General features: G+C 47.5%; 1 protein-coding gene across 5 annotated transcripts in view; it reads left to right on the top strand.

The window, feature by feature from the left end:
• KLHDC3 (kelch domain containing 3) overlaps nt 1-15716 on the top strand; it is a 35255-nt gene that overhangs the window by 8860 nt on the left and 10679 nt on the right. For 4 of the 5 annotated variants that reach the window (XM_073339873.1, XM_073339874.1, XM_073339871.1 and 1 more), the window contains exons 2-8: nt 5430-5666; nt 7293-7469; nt 10043-10158; nt 12630-12701; nt 12942-13155; nt 13522-13608; nt 15388-15496. In XM_073339873.1, coding sequence (XP_073195974.1) covers nt 5513-5666; nt 7293-7469; nt 10043-10158; nt 12630-12701; nt 12942-13155; nt 13522-13608; nt 15388-15496 — 929 coding nt within the window. In that variant the 5' untranslated portion in view covers nt 5430-5512. The remainder of the gene's footprint in view (nt 1-5429; nt 5667-7292; nt 7470-10042; nt 10159-12629; nt 12702-12941; nt 13156-13521; nt 13609-15387; nt 15497-15716) is intronic. The other variant, XM_073339876.1, reaches the window with a different exon arrangement.

The raw sequence follows: 15716 nt of genomic DNA, 5'->3' as shown, positions 1-15716 counted from the left end.
AATTGTGACCTCTTAATGCTCTCTGAAAAATTCTTAACACTTAAAGCTATATGTCTGAGAATTTTTTTTATTAATATTAAGATTGTGAACTTATTCCTTCATGTGAAATACCTTCACAGGAACAGTGGAATCTGAATGACTTAGAAAATCTCTTGAAAGGTGGTATAAATATTATTCCTAACTAAAATATTTTAACTAGTAACTTAATACTAGAAACTAAAACTTAGAAATGGAACTTTACCTTGGCCCCTCTTTATTGCAATATTACCCATGAAGTAACAGGTACCTGTGAAGTTTGCTGCTACATGTGCAAACCTATGAGAGGCCAAGTGCCTGCTCCAAACCACTGAATTTGATTCCCATGCGTAGGCTATATGGGGAGGAGAGCCAGTCAGATAAAAGATGGTGAGGGGGATCTGGATGGGAGGCAGCACACGAGAAGTGGGTTTTAAGGAGGCATATGAGGTGAAAGAGGATGCTTGGAGGACAAGAAATATTAGAGGTTCAAGCATAAAAGAAGGTAGGGAAGCAGAGAGCAGGTGGAGGAGATCAAGGGAGGAGTAGGTAATGAGAGGAAGGGATGAGGTTATGCCCCACATGGAAGGGGAGGCCAAGCAGTTTGAATACAGTGTGGCAAAAGACAGGCAGCCACTGAGGGATCTAGAAGGGAGTGATGGAGACAGTGGAAGAAAAGGAAGATGGGTTTTGCAACAGCTCTTTGGCTGGCCTGGAGGTGAAGGTGAGAGTGGAGATAATCCCCTGGTTCATTCCTTGCTCTTCATTGTACTTTTATGAATGTTGATTATGCAAATTAGAAGCCATGTTGTGTATTGCTAACAGTATAATTGTTTAATCTTCTATGTTGAGGTCTTGAAAAGATCTTGTATTTAATAGAAATGGACATGTAAAGAGGTGAGAGGCTTGAAAATGAATTAATACTTAACCATGATATGTACGCTTGGTTCTGTTTGTAAAGATATAAAGTACAGATAATGTTTCATTGTCATTCATATTGTGTGTTAATAGTTATTATATTTTTGTTACAAACTTAGATGAACACTTTCAAATATGGGTGCCTAAAGTTAGTCACGTAATCCAAAAGGCCTGATTTCTTTTCAAAGGTGATGAACACCCAACTCTTATTGACTTTGCTTTGATGTAGGTCTCTACTTTTTAGGGATGTGTTTGAAAACTTTGTCCTGTGTGACTTGAAACTTGCATCAGGATGAGTTAGGGCTTCACATATAAATAGTGTAGGTGGGATTTTCAAAAGCAGTTTGTAGTGGCCTAATTCTACTCCCTGATTGGGTCTGTCTAGGACAGAATCCTCCCAACCACCACCCACTACGCAAACTTTTTTTAAATTCATGTGCCAGAAAATGCAACTGCAATTTGCTGGAATCATCAGTCCTCTAAAAGACTGAAAATGTTCTTCTACTGAAAGCTTCTGTGTCTGCAATAGAACCCACTTTTAAAATGCCATATGTTTCATTATTCAAAAAGGTTCAAAGTGCAACTGTATGTTGAATGATTAACAAACCTGACAAAATATAAAACTTTACAAGCAACAGCAAGACTTGCTATGGCCTTGTAAGGGATAAAGAATTAACAAATGCTGTAGATTGGTGCTTACTGCTTAATATGGCTTTAAGAATCCATTACCAATCAGCTGTGCTTAACAAAACAACAAGCTTTAGGGCTGTGGGTGTATGGAGAACATACTGCGCTGTCAAATGCAGCTCCAGAAGCCATCCTCTTTCTGCCTTTGCTACTGTACAATGTGTCAGGCAGGCTGAGGAGAGTTCAGTAGCTTCACTTGCAGCCTAATATGGTCTCTGTAAGGGCATACTTTTCATACATTCTTGGCTGCAGCACATGTGCTGTGGCAGGCTTGTGTGTCTAGGTTATCTACCCCTCTTGCATTTACCTTACTTTTTAAAGGAAAAAAGGAGAAATCTGTGAGGCGGAGCCTCTTTGCGCAGAAGCATAACTAAGGTCCATCTACCCGCCCCCCATTGGCAGCAAGTCTCAGAGCCTGGGTTGGCTGACTTGTGCTGAAGGGCTGAAAATAGCAGTGTAGACATTCAGGCTCAGTCTGGAGCCCAGTCTTTGAAACCTCAGTGGGTTTCAAAGCCTGGGCTGCAGCCTGAGTGGGAATGTCTACGCTGCTATCTGGAGCCCCGTCGTGCGAATCCCCCAGTCAGGGGTGGCTCTACCAATTTTGCCACCCCAAGCAGTCACCACCGAATTGCCGCTGCCGCAACGGTGGTGGAGCTGCCGCCGAAAGCCGCTGCGGCGGGAAGAGCGGCGGAGCTGCCCCTGAATTGCCACCGCGGGACACGGCCTGCCGCCCCATTCAAAATGCCGCCCCAAGCACCTGCTTGGAAAGCTGGGGCCTGGAGCTGGCCCTGCCCCTAGTGAGTTGACCAGGGCTCTGACTCTCTGCCATGGGGATGTGTTGGGGGTGGGGCGTTAATGTATCTGTACCACAAGATTAAAGTGACAGGTGCTTCTCTTCCTTTTTCACTTAACCGTGGGTGTGCTTTTGCACCGAATCCTGCCTGCTGGCATATCCTGGTTTAACTGTAGCAGCTCAGCTCACAGTTGTTTTCTTAAGATTTTGGGCTGTGTGAAAGCATTCACTGTGCTCTCCCATGAAATTATCACCAGATTACTGAAACCAGAGACGGTTGAGTCTGAGGCTCTCCTTTCTACAGCACCGGACAGCATGTCTCCGCATAAGTGCGAACACAGACTTTACTCTTTTAATACTTTCAATGAGGAAGAGTCACATTGTTTAGGAGGCTACCAACTGACTGAGAAGCTTGAAACAGCTGCTTTGGTGATGGGTCGGGGGGGGGAGCCAAAGAGTTCTTAAAGCAGAAAGTGTGTTCCCCATCCCCATGTACTCGGCTAACTCAGATGGCTCCATTGAATCTGTTCAACCTGTCCAACCTCAGCCCAGTTCGGATCCAGTTGCAAGGAGAACGTTCCGAAGGTGTTATGAGTACCTCAGGAGAGGAGGTTTACATGTTTGCTGCTAATAAGTGGGTCCCTGCCTTGCATGTCAACCGGGCTATAATATCCAATGGGAGAATTCAGATTTCCCTGCTTTTGGAACTTATCTTTTCCCACCTTTCTTCTGCTTAGCTGAGAGAGATGCAAGAGCCTGCTCCCAGCAGCAGGGAGACATGAGGCTTTCTCTCTTTAGCCAGGCACAAGATGGTTATGGGTGCATGTCCTGCAGCAACTGACCTGTTAAATCCTTGGCTTCTAATAAGGTCAATCCAATTGTGACATGGCTTCAGTCCCCTAGGAAGTGGGCTAAGCCACTCTCAGCTCTGTGACTGTTGAATGTCTAGACTTGAAATCACCAACTAGTCTAACGGTGACCCTAGCAGTCACCATGACAGCTCCCTGAGGGATGTTCTGTAGCTTTTGTGGGGAGCTTATACAATGGGAGTTGGCTGGTGAGAAGAAAAACTGTTGATGTAGGTGAAGTTTGGAATTGTTCCAGAAATGGCTTGGAGTGTTGCCTATGGCTTGGAGTGTTGCCTACAGCTTGGGTTCAGGTGGAGAACTAGTTCTCAGACTGCTGCTCTGCTGGGGAAATACTCTGGAGTGAATTCTGTTGGCTTATTAACTTGTGGAGGGCCAAGTTACCAGCAATAACCGGAAGAGAAAAATGGCTAAAGTCTCTAACTACTATTGGTGTTAATTTAATGGTGGTGGTTATTGCTCTTCTTGCTTTTCTTGTGTAGCATTCTCGTGCCTTTGTGTAATAGCTGACTGTTAGCTCCCACTGTGCTTAAGGTTATGGAGCAGTTTCCAATGTATTACTGTTCAAACTTTCTGAAAACATCTTGTGGCTGAAACTTTCTATGCTTTCTCTTGTCAAACTTCAAAAGTCACCCTCAAGCAGAGTCCCTTCTGCCTCGCTTTTGTTAAGACAGAATGAGGTGGAAGTAGGGTTTCTAGTCACTATTAAACAGGGCTACAAAAGTGGCTGAAGTTGGAAACCTAGCCTGTTTCAATCCTCAAACTGCCACACACCACCTGTGACTTAAAAAGGTTAAACAGCTTTCCCAGAGCCTCCATTCCCTGGTCATAAAACAGAGGATAGTTCCACTTTCCTACTTCATGGGGTGTTGAGAATAAACTATGTGATACTCGCCTATGATGGTGGTGGGGACCATATAAATGCAAGAGCTGGTGCATTTGCTCAATTTGAAGAGGAAGAAAATAAAGTGAATGGAAAAATTGTCTCTGTGTGCGCTTCTTGGGGGTTTGCCAAACACTTCTGACGTGTGCTGTACAAATTCATAGCATGCTCTGACTTGTTGTAGAAGGGCCATGGGCTGCTGCTTTAACTTACTGTGGTTCTCCTAGCAGTGAGTACCAGGCTGGTTGGAGAGGGAAGTAAATGCTATTTGTAATTCTCTCTTCCTCCCCTGCCTTCCTTTTCCCCATTGTAGCCTTGGGCTCAGTGTGAGTGAAAATATGAGCTAATCAAAAGATACCATCAGAAATTCCCAATACAGGTTGAGCAAGGACCTCCCATGGGGCTTCTCTGCTCCTTGAGTCTCTCCCACTGCACTGTGATCAGGAGAGGGAAGGGGCTGCCAGTCTGGCAAATACATAGCTTAAAACACCTTGTGAGCCCAAGAGGTTATGAACAATCCACACTGCATCGTGTGGTGGAGTTAAGGGCTTAGTTCTTTACATTTTCTGCCTCTTGGTGACTTTTTTTTTTACTGCAGTTAATTTGTACATACTGTGCTACTCACTCTGTGTGCTTTGGGTAAGGGGAAGAAGGTGCTGTAGTGACAGAGGCATGTAGTCTGTTCTGGGCAGGCTTCAAGATGCACTGACTAAGAGGAGGAAGTCGGGGAAATAAACTTTGCCACCAGCATGCACTGTTACTTCCTTGGGCAATGTAATCTTTAGAGGAACCATCCAGCACATATTGTGGATTGGGCCCGGTACTTGTGGGAGACCTCACGTTGGTTGGTATCCTGGTTTTGGACTAGGGACCACAGAGGAAAGGTTCTGCATCCCCTGAGCTATCTAGACCCCTGGTGTCACTGAGGCTGACATGATGAACTGTCCTGCTTTTGCCACATTCTGTAGTGTCTGAAATAGCCCCATCCTGCCCCAGGTTCCTTTTTCCAGAAGCAGCTGGCCTGCAGGCTCCCTTTAAGATCCCCTCAAAGTAGATACAGCCGACGTAGTCACAAATACCCCCATACCAAGCAAGGGTGGGAAGACCCTTTGTATGCATGTTCTAAACAGATATTTAAAATCTTCTCCAGTGGGAAAGCTGTTGGCTTGAGAGAAGTGTTTCCTTCGTAGCGGGCATACACAGAGGATGGAGAGACATGGAGAGTGGGGATCTATCTTCTGAGCATTGCATTCTGTCTCTGTTGCAGAATTAAATGGCTTCAGCCCAGCCCTATGGGCATGAGGCTGTAGCGCCCTCTAGCTTTGAAGGATAGATCATTCACAGAAGGGAATGTTACGGTGGACTGTGCACTTGGAAGGTGGGCCTCGGAGAGTGAACCACGCTGCTGTGGCTGTTGGCCATAAAGTATATTCCTTTGGCGGGTATTGTTCTGGTGAAGACTATGAGACTCTGCGGCAGATTGATGTCCACGTATTTAATGCAGGTAAGAGCGCTCCATCCTTGCGGCTGCCGTGGGCTGGCAGAGGCTGGAATTCCCATGCCTCAGTTATCAGGTTATATTGTCAAACTCTCATTTCTCTTGACGGTAGCTGCAGTATGCAGGTCAAATATGAGACGTGCACACCACTGGTGCTCAGCTTGGAGAGCACTGATCCTCGTGAATTGCAGTCTTCTCCCCTATAAAACACACAGCCCTGAAGCAAGAGGGTTCTTAACCCTTTCTATATAAAAATCCAAACCCTTTTATCCTGTCTAATGGAATATGGATGTTTTCATTATTCATATACGTGTCTGGTTTTTTAACTCCTGCTCAGCTCTTGACCTCAATGACCCCTTGTGGCAATGAGTGCCACAGGCTAAGTGGGTGCTATGTAAAAATATTTCCTTGTAGCAATTTTCTAAATATATTGCTTTGTTGCCTTTCAATTTCACTGAACGTCCCCTTGTTTTCCTCTTATTATGAAAAGGTAGATAGCAGCGCCTGGTTTCCTTTTTCCTATGCCATTTGTTGTTTTGGATGTTGTCACATCTTGTACATTATTTGCTTCCTTTCTAAACAATCCCAATCTTAGGAATCTCTCTTCATGTGAAAGTGTTTGTGTCTCTAATCACTTTCCTTATCAATGTCTAACCTCCCCTCCACTGAGAACAGAACTGAAAACAGTATGCTAGGAGATGGTAGGCTGTGGCATTGATTTATATGGTGGCATTATAATCTGTTACTTTCTGTTTCATTCCTTATGCATCCTGACATCTTGTCTGCTCTTCTGGTTGTTGCACATAGCATAGAGATTTTGATTGACCCACAACTTAGAACCAGTAATGTCCAAGAGTAGTTCAAATTATTCCTTCCAATGACTATTACCTTGCATTTGCCTTCAGTGAATTTTATGCTGCCCGTTCACCTAGTTTTGTTGGGTCCATCTGAGGTTCCTTACAAATGTCTCTAGCCTTGACTTATCTAAAGAATTGTGGTCTCCATATGTTGTCATGTCACTTCTCTCCCCCTCTTGCTGCTCATGGTAATTCTATATCTAATAATTTCACCTAATAGACCAGTGAATCTAGCCTCAGTAACAGGTAAAATTCCAAGGAACTCCGCTAAACGTAGGTACAGTAACTTCATTCTTAAATTCCTTCAGAATCCTTGAATATACCATCTGATTCGAGGGGCTATGCTGTTCTTCAACTGATTAGTCTCTCCAGACCTTACTCTCTGACATCTGTCTGATAGTGTCACGCGTCTATTACCTGAATAGAATTGGCTGGAGTAGCTGTCTCCTCTGACACCCTGTGTGATGAAATCTGATGCAGAGAAATCGCTCAGCTTCTCTGCAGTGTCCTCGGATACTCCCTGGTGGGCCAGCAGACCCACCAGTATCTACAGAGGATTTCATATTAGTGTTATCTGTAGCTACTGCTGTTCAAATTCAATTAAGGCTTTTTACTTGCTTACCAGAGTACCCCCACAATGAGCTGCAGAATAACTGCAAGTGGTTCTATCCACATATATGCATGCTCACTCCGTGGGTTCACTTATGTGGCAGCCTGACACCTGGTGTGAACTGGGCAAGCCAGCAAAGTAACAATCTGGGGCTTCTGCTTTCAGTGTCTCTACGCTGGACCAAGCTGCCACCAGTGTGGACAAACAGCCGGGACCACGTGAGGGAGGTGCCCTATATGAGGTATGGGCACTCAGCTGTGCTGATTGACGATACCATCTACATATGGGGAGGCCGTAACGACACTGAGGGAGCCTGCAATGTTCTCTACGCCTTTGATGTCAGTAAGTGCCAGAATTTCGCCCTTCCCTACCTTGAGTGCTCTTGGAGACGATACCCCCTCCCCATGGTTTCATGGCAGTAGTGTTGTGCTCCCCCACTAGGTGTCCCCATGAAGTGATGGCTGCGGTTTGCTCTTTAGAGAAACACTGCAAGAGGCTGGGAAACTGCCTTTTACTGGGAGCATGTGAGAGATGGGATCTCTGGCTAGCTTAGCAGCATTGGATGTATTCGCATGTTTGACTCTGTGTTGCTTTTGAACTAGGAATGACAGCTATTTAGCTCTTTTCTAATGGGAAATTAGAATTAATTAGACTCTTGAATGCTTTGAGTTCCCTTTTGTCTTAACTAAAATCACAGTTCTTCCTTCTTGTGAAAAACAACTCTGCATAACAATTGCTGGAAAAAGTTTGAGGGCGAGTGAGCTCTTGAAGAGGGTGGATGCTCCAGGAGAGGGAAGCTGTTCTTCTGTGCAGCCCTTAATGCCATGTGGGAGCAAAGACAAAAGCAGAAACAGGATACAGAAGTTGTAGTGAGTAAGAGGGGGGGCGGCAGTAAGCAGGTCTGGTCAGAGCTGGGTGGAGCCTGGAAGGTAAGGAGGAGGCACTTCAGCACAGTGAGGAAGCAATGAAGGGGTCTGAGTGGGCTTGATGGGTGTCAGGTGACTTGCAGCTGGTGGGGCAGATCAGAACTAGTGCATCAGGGAATAGGTGAAGAGAGATTTCAGAAGAATGGCAAAGGGGATGTGGAGGCAAGTAGGATTCATGGACTGAAGAGAAATAGGCTCTCAGGGTGAAATTAGAGGGATATTAGTTGCTTACCCCTTTTGAGATCTGGAGGGAATGGCTTGCTGCATGGGCTCTTCACTCAGGCTGCTGTTGGAGCTCTCTCTCTTCTGACAAGCCCAGCTGGAGAGGGCAGCCCTAGCAAACCACTGCAGACACAAAGGGCCTGAGGCAGCTGGCTCTATGCAGCTGCTGGCTAAAGCCGTTTAGGAGTAGTGTTAAGTGAAAACTGATGGAAAGGCCCCAGGCTTCTGTCCTAGTCCAAAACCCTGCCCAGTCTTCCATGCACATGTGCCAGTTCCTCTCCAAGCCTGGAAAGTGAGCACTGCTAATCCTGCTTCACGCGGAGGAAATGATGGAAGCCCCATTGGGTGAGTCACTTTAGATTGCACAAAGCCCTGAGGACTGCTGCAGGGTATAGGCCTGCTCTGACGAGTGGGGGTGCAGGTGTGGACTAGAACAGGTGTCCTAAGTGTCTCTATCTCTGATTTCTGATATTGTTCTTGGCTGGGCTTTTTATGATAGCGCATGACTGGCTTTGGAAGTGGCCCCAAGCATGGCAGGAATTCTGGTGGGAGCAATGCTCACTTTCCCTTTCTGCTTACTGTCTCCGTAGTGCTTTGACCTTCCAGCAGGCCCCTTCATTCAGCTCCAGATGGAGTCTGGGCAGATAACTATGGCTGGAGGCCAAGTTCAGAGAAGTTCTTGTTTCTTGGAGAATGTTGAGCAGATCCCAATTTTGCTACTTCCTGAAATAAGCACTGCTGCTGGCTGCTAGCAGCACTGAGGGGATCTCCTGCTGCTCCAAGGCTTATCTGTGCTTGTCAGTGGGGTCCCGGGACAGGTGCCTGCATGAGATTGGCAGTGACTCTCACTGGCTCCGTTTCACATTGCTCTGCATGGAGAATGTGTTTAACTGGGCATGGAGACTCCCCTGAATGGAGTCAGTCCCCAAAGCTTGCAGACCAAGGAGCACTTCACAGAGAGAGAGCTGAATAAAATGACTGGGGCAGGTGGACTTGTGGAAAGGAGAACAGAGGGGCAGCAAGGTGGAAACTCTGGAGGGATGGGAAAAGGTGCAGGTGAGGTGGGGTGAACAGGAGTGGGACAAGTACTGTAATGATGGAAAGAGCAGATAATTCAGGGAGAGGGGCTCCCTTGCTCATGTCAGTGGCTCTTGGAGTAAATCCACTGATGCAAGCAAGTGGGAAATGCCTTTGACCCTCTGAGAAGGTTCTAGAGTGCTGCATACTTCAGCCACCTAAGGCAGCCAGCATCTCAAATGCTGCCCCCACGCTTACTGTCACTACAAAGTTCTGTGCAGCCTGGTGACTGAAAATATGCAACTGCACAACTGAGGAGCTGCTCAAATGAGCTTTACATCAATAGAAAATTAAAGGCTCCCTAAGGGGTTCTGTGCTGACTGGGGGTACTCGGGTTTGTTAAAAACATATTCGGAATGGCTGCAGAATTCAGCATCACTGTCACAGGAATCAGCAGGCCTTGTCACAGAATTTAGGTCCCACAAGGCCCCTGTCTGTGGAAGCCCTGGCAGGTGGCCTGGCCTTAGAGAGCTTCCCACCAGCACTCATAGCGGATGGCCCATGTACAATATCAACAGTTCCAGTCTTTGGCATGGACGTAGGGGGAAGGGGATGGCTTCCTCCTTTGGGAGGTGGTGGCCTTTATTTCCTTGGAAGGATGTCCTCCTGAGAACTGTTCCCATTCAGTCTCCCATCCCCAAGTCTGCTGTTTGGTGTCTGCTCTTGACATCCATTGTCTCTGTATTTTAGACAATCACAAATGGTTCACGCCCAAGGTCTCTGGAATGGTCCCAGGAGCGAGAGATGGGCACTCGGCTTGTGTCCTCGGAAAGACCATGTATATCTTCGGAGGCTATGAGCAGCTGGTAGGTGGTCTCTGGCATAACGTGTGTGTCTGTCTGTCTGTCTGGAGAAGTCTGGTAACACCTGAGGAACCCTACTCTCTAACAGCTTGTCCTGGTAACCAGAATACTACTATTGGCACAACAAAGGAACACCCATATTTAAGACTGCTGAACCATAAGCGTGAGAAGTAGGGGTGTGCTGCAGCACCCCCAAATTTTATGCGGGGGCACTGGCCCCACTCCCCAGCCACTGGCTCTGTGCGTAAAACCTGGGGGTGCTTCGTGCGCCTATGCCCTGATCCCGGGCCTCTGCCCATACTCCATTCCCCAGCCCCTCACCTCATCTCACCTGGGGCTCAGGTCCCAGCTGCTGGCTTCATGCCTGGGGTCCTGCTCCCTAGCTGCTGGCCCCATGCCTGGCTCCCCGCTCAGTAGGGGCTCCACTCCCAGGGCCTGGCCCCAGGGCTGGGGGTCTGCTCTTGGCCCACATGTGGGGTCCCGGCTGCCGGCCCCTGCCCAGGGCTCTGCTCCTGGCCCCATGCCTGCCCCCACCTGTGACCTCGGCCCCCTTACCGCTCTCCGGGTCCCCTGCTCCCAGTGTCAGTGTGGAGGCGGGGCGGGAGTACAGGGGTAAGGGAGCTGACTTTCAGCACCTCCACTGCTACAAATGTTCCAGCACCACTGTGCTGAACACTTTCCAGCATAATCCCCTTGTTTTAGTTCCTGATAACTTGGCCAAATTTCAGGAGTTACAGCTGAAATGTTTTAGGCTCTGCGTCATGTGGAATATTTTGGGGTGTGGGGGGGAAATAAGCAAAAACAATTAGCTTGTTCTTGACAACAAATCGAGCGCCTCAAAGATTTGGAGCCAAGTCTCTAAATTGACATCTGTTCTAGGGTCAAAGGGAAAGATACCCTGTGAAAATCCACCTCGATTTGGCCAAGCTACGAGCCATGGAAAATTGCCATTTGTATTTGTACAGTAGAACTTATTCTGTGCTTCTTAACTCTCTGAACATTCTGTCTGCCACAGATATGCCCCAAGCCTTGCTGAGTTCCCCAGGAGAATATCGAAGTACTGTTAGCCTAAGGGCAGTTGTGCAGGTCCCCTGGCTCCTAGACCAGCACAATTGTATTCATCTTGTTTTGGCTAACAGTAGTTCTGTCCTTGTTTAGCAAGTTCTCATACTTCTACCCTTGGAGGTAGGCAAGTGTGATTCTCCCCTTGGCCCCTCCCTCATTTTACAGAAGAGATTGTACGAGCTCACTTCTGGCAGAACTGGAAATAGCAACTAGGTATTTCATGTTGGACACAAGTCTTGATTACTTACTCATTCTGAGCAGCAGCGTGTCTATGCCAACTGTATATGCTTGGCTATGTGTAATGCTAGCAAATGTGTTTTCTTCCCCCACTGTAAAGGCTGGCCAGTTAGATAACAGCTTGCTACTGCTACTAGCTAGCAGAGTTAGTCCAGCCCTTTGAGCTAGAGGATTATGCAGTGGATCTGATGATCCTGGATTCAAACCGGCTAATGATCTATGTGTAGGGGGTCACTACAGTTGCATATGGAACTTGTGGGTCTCTGTTTATAAAACTCCTAAGAAATTACATACAAAGCCCGTTAGTGTCATGAAGTTAAGCACTTACATTAGGAATTGCCAGAATTAATGTTGCCTGGGCTATTTTGGTTCTGCCCGTTTGTGCATGTGCATTATGATGCAGTCTTTAACTATGTGATCACTTACTATCTCTTGTCTGCAGGACCTTTTCCTCCTCATTGCACAGGATGGACAGTGAATGAGCCTATTGTCTTAAAATCCTTGCCTCACTTGTAGCAAAAGTTAGAATGTGATACTGAATGAGCTATGGAGTTGCAGGAAGAGCTAGGATAGCCTTGTACTTAAGGAACTGGTCTGGGACCCAGGAGAAACAAGCTTTGCCACAGATTTCCCATGTGGCAATGGACATATTGCTCTCTCTAGGATTTTCACAGACAGTGGGGACCTGACTTTCAGAAGTGCTGAGCACTCAAAACTGCCATTTGAACTGTGTGGGAGCTGTGGGTGCTCAGCGTCTCTGAAAAATCGAGCGGTAGGCATTTCGAGCTGGGCACCCAAAAGTAGTGAATAGTTGTGCAGCTATTGACTGGAGACTCTCTGGTTTGCAAAGCACTCTGATATTATGGTGATGAGCACCAGAGAAAAGCCCAGGAGGCAATTAATAGTTATTCCAAATCCAGTATGGGCTGTGGATGATGTCCAGTAAACAAGGCCTGGGTCCACCTGCTGAATGATAGGGGATAAGAAATCCTGGGCAGTTGCCTCATTCCCAAAAGCTGTCCATCCTGTGCACCGAATGAGTTTTACATCAGATGTGAGTCAGTGGACTTCCAGTTTCCAGAGGATATTCCAGGTCTCTAGGCCATGTTAGTGTCCTGAAGGCCATGAGGTCCTGGTCTGCCTAACGATTGGGTAATTGGGCTCTCTTCCAGGCTGACTGCTTCTCAAATGACATCCACAAGTTGGATACCAGCAACATGATGTGGACTCTAATCTCAGCAAAGGTCAGTGTCTGTTTATCCCTTTGGCCCATGTAGAACCCTTCACCTCTGCTACCCTTCAGGGATATTGCATATACCTGCTGTGTCACTTCTGTCTCACTTGGTTGGAACCTGCAGGAGCGTAAGTTCTCTGTGGGCTGGCTGCTCATCTCTAAACTGGGCCACCCAATCCCAGTTAAATCATCTCCTGGGGTAATCTGCATTTTCACTGGCTTTACTTACTAGCAGCCTGTGTTGTTCCAGGGCACACCAGCTCGCTGGAGAGACTTCCACTCGGCCACCATCATTGGGACAAAGATGTATGTATTTGGTGGCAGAGCAGATCGCTTTGGGCCCTTTCACTCCAACAATGAGATCTACTGTAACCGAATTAAAGTGTTTGACACTGAAACAAACTCCTGGCTGGACTCCCCTCCTACTCCATTGCTCCCTGAAGGCAGGAGGAGCCACTCGGCATGTGAGTTGTCTCACTCCAGGGAACATGGGGAAAGGAAGGGCTTAGGACTCCTTAGGCCAAATGGGAAGAAGGAGAGGTGTGCGCAGCCTTCCTGGTCTGCTAGGAGAGTGAAAGGAGTGTCTAGTTCTCTGGGTAGAAGCGGGGGATGGCAGGGGATGCACAATGACACATGTGTCCTGCTGGAAAGCAGATGCATGATGTAATCCTGTGCAGGTGAAGAACCGCGCATGCTGCCTCAAACGTGAAGACGGCATGTTGGAAGGGAAGTAACTGGGACCTCTTTCCTTTGTATTTGTGGCTGTTGGGAGGCTGGCACAAACTTGGTTCTGTCTTGTGTGTGCTGATGTTTCTCCTTGCTCCCTGCAGTTGGCTACAATGGGGAGTTATATATATTTGGTGGCTACAATGCACGTTTGAACAGACATTTCCATGATCTCTGGAAATTTGATCCAGGTATTTAGACTCAAACTTTTCTCACTTTATTTGTAGTGTGGTAGTGCCCTGGGTTGTGATCAGAGCCCCCTTATGCTGGATGTGATACACTCATCCCGGAGGACGCTGTCCAGGCCCCAAAGAGCTTGTGAATACCCACACACAAATACATAGATACACACGATCAATGATCTGGCAGTGAAATGCCATTCTTTGACATTGCTAGTGTAAATCAGCTTGTGACTTTTTCATAGTGCTGGCTTCAAATCGCTTTGCTGGAAACAAGTGAAGTAATGCAGACATGCATTTCCAGCTAGAAAAGAGAAGTCCGATTCATCCTCTGTGGCAGTACGCTGCACTCTGTCCAGAAACTAGATAATCTAAAGAAGGAAACTTCAGCAAGGAAGCTAAGGAAAAGTGGTGGGTTCCCCTAGAGAGTGTGGAACATGGGGGAGATCCTGGCTTCAGCAGGGGGAAGCCATTCACTTTGAACTCTAGCCTGACCCCTCCTAACACCCTAGCCCCCTGCTACTTTGATACCAAAAGACTTAATTCTGCAGACCAAGAGGAAGAGAGCCAGGAAGTAGTGGTCAGCCCATGACTATGGGCAAATCTCTGCAGTGTGTCTCAGGTCCCCCATCTGTAGAAAAGGATGATGCTGTCCTACCTCCTGGGGAGTCATGAGGCTGGATTAATATTTGCTAAGTGCTTGGAGCACTTGAAGGCCTATAGAAGTGCTAAGTGCTTGTCTGGGGGATAGTAACGCTCAGTCTGCTTTCCTCAGAGATAGATCTGTGGGCTAATGAGTGTGCTGCTGAACAGGGTTAATATCTGCAATTTCCTGAATGGGTTTGACATTTTCAGGAGCCCCAGCAAAACATCCATTCAAAGCTGTTTGTCCTTGCTATCCTATTAAATGGGGACTCTGCAGCCTTCAGTCTCCTGTTCAGCAGTCCCTTGTCACAGCTGCCCTCTCTTCAAATGGGCATATGTGTCACTCTTTGGGAATGGCTCTGCACTCAGGGCAGCTGTCAGCAGGTGGCAGTGCATCCATGTGCACACTTCAAGAGAAGATGCTGAAGAGTTGTGTTTCAGGAGAATGATGGACAGGGAAGGGATGGTGGTCAGTCTCTTGCTCATGATCATCTTCCCACCCCCGTTTCCAAATGCAGCCGGAGTCTGTTCTCTGGCAAACCTGAACCAAGCCCATCCCTGCAGTTCTGAACCAAAACAGCTTAGGCCTGTGTAGAGAGACTGGCTTTGTTTCTGCTGGATATAGCATTCTGTTGCTTCACATGGGAGGGGGAAGGGGCTGAAAGTTGTTTTTCCTGCCTGAATCACCAAAGGTGAGTTTGGCAGGCTGGGTGGATAAGCTCAGATCTTCCTCGGGTCCAGTACTGATGGAGAGCATGTACGTGACTTTGATGCACTATCCTCAAGAGACTCCACAATGCTGGTCACGCTGGGCTGACTCCCATAAATTGTGTTTGAGCTCAATGAGAACCTTCCCTCTGCACCTGGAATAAAGGCCTTCTGAATGCAGTGTCCACAGAGGAATGCTCCTCTTTTCGTGGTGGGAGGGGGAATGGGGAGGCTGCTCTTTACATCTGGTAGAGTTCTGGGACCAGCATGGCAGATCCCTGTGTTTGATGCTCTGAATTGTTTAACACTTGGTAGTCTGCCTAAGACTTGGGCTTGTAAATATTTGTAACTCGGGCTATTCGGGGTTTGCTCAGTCTCCATGCTGAGACCTGGGCCCGGTCTCCTTTTCCTGTGACAGACTTGTGGGTTTTTCCTCAGTATCTTTTTCCTGGAAGAAGATCGACCCCAAGGGGAAAGGGCCATGCCCTCGCCGCAGGCAGTGCTGCTGTAGAGTGGGGGACAAGATCATCCTATTTGGGGGCACCAGGTGAGTACTGGGTCAGGGGCACCCTGGTGGAGGGTTCCTGCTTTGAGTTGTTTCCCCTGAATTCCCTTCACTCCCAGGCTGCAGTTAGTTCCTCTTTCTTCACATAAAAGGGATTAAATGAACCCATCCTCCTTCCTAGCCCCATGGGGATTGCACACCTCAGGCAGATAACTCAGGACTTTTGAACAGAGGCAAAAGGTAGGTTGTCTTCAGTCACTGT

This window comes from Lepidochelys kempii, chromosome 3, assembly GCF_965140265.1.
Source record: "Lepidochelys kempii isolate rLepKem1 chromosome 3, rLepKem1.hap2, whole genome shotgun sequence".
Classification (NCBI taxonomy): Eukaryota; Metazoa; Chordata; order Testudines; family Cheloniidae; genus Lepidochelys; species Lepidochelys kempii.
The sequence above is the reverse complement of the archived record's forward strand: the minus strand, read 5'-3'. Positions and strand labels throughout refer to the sequence as shown.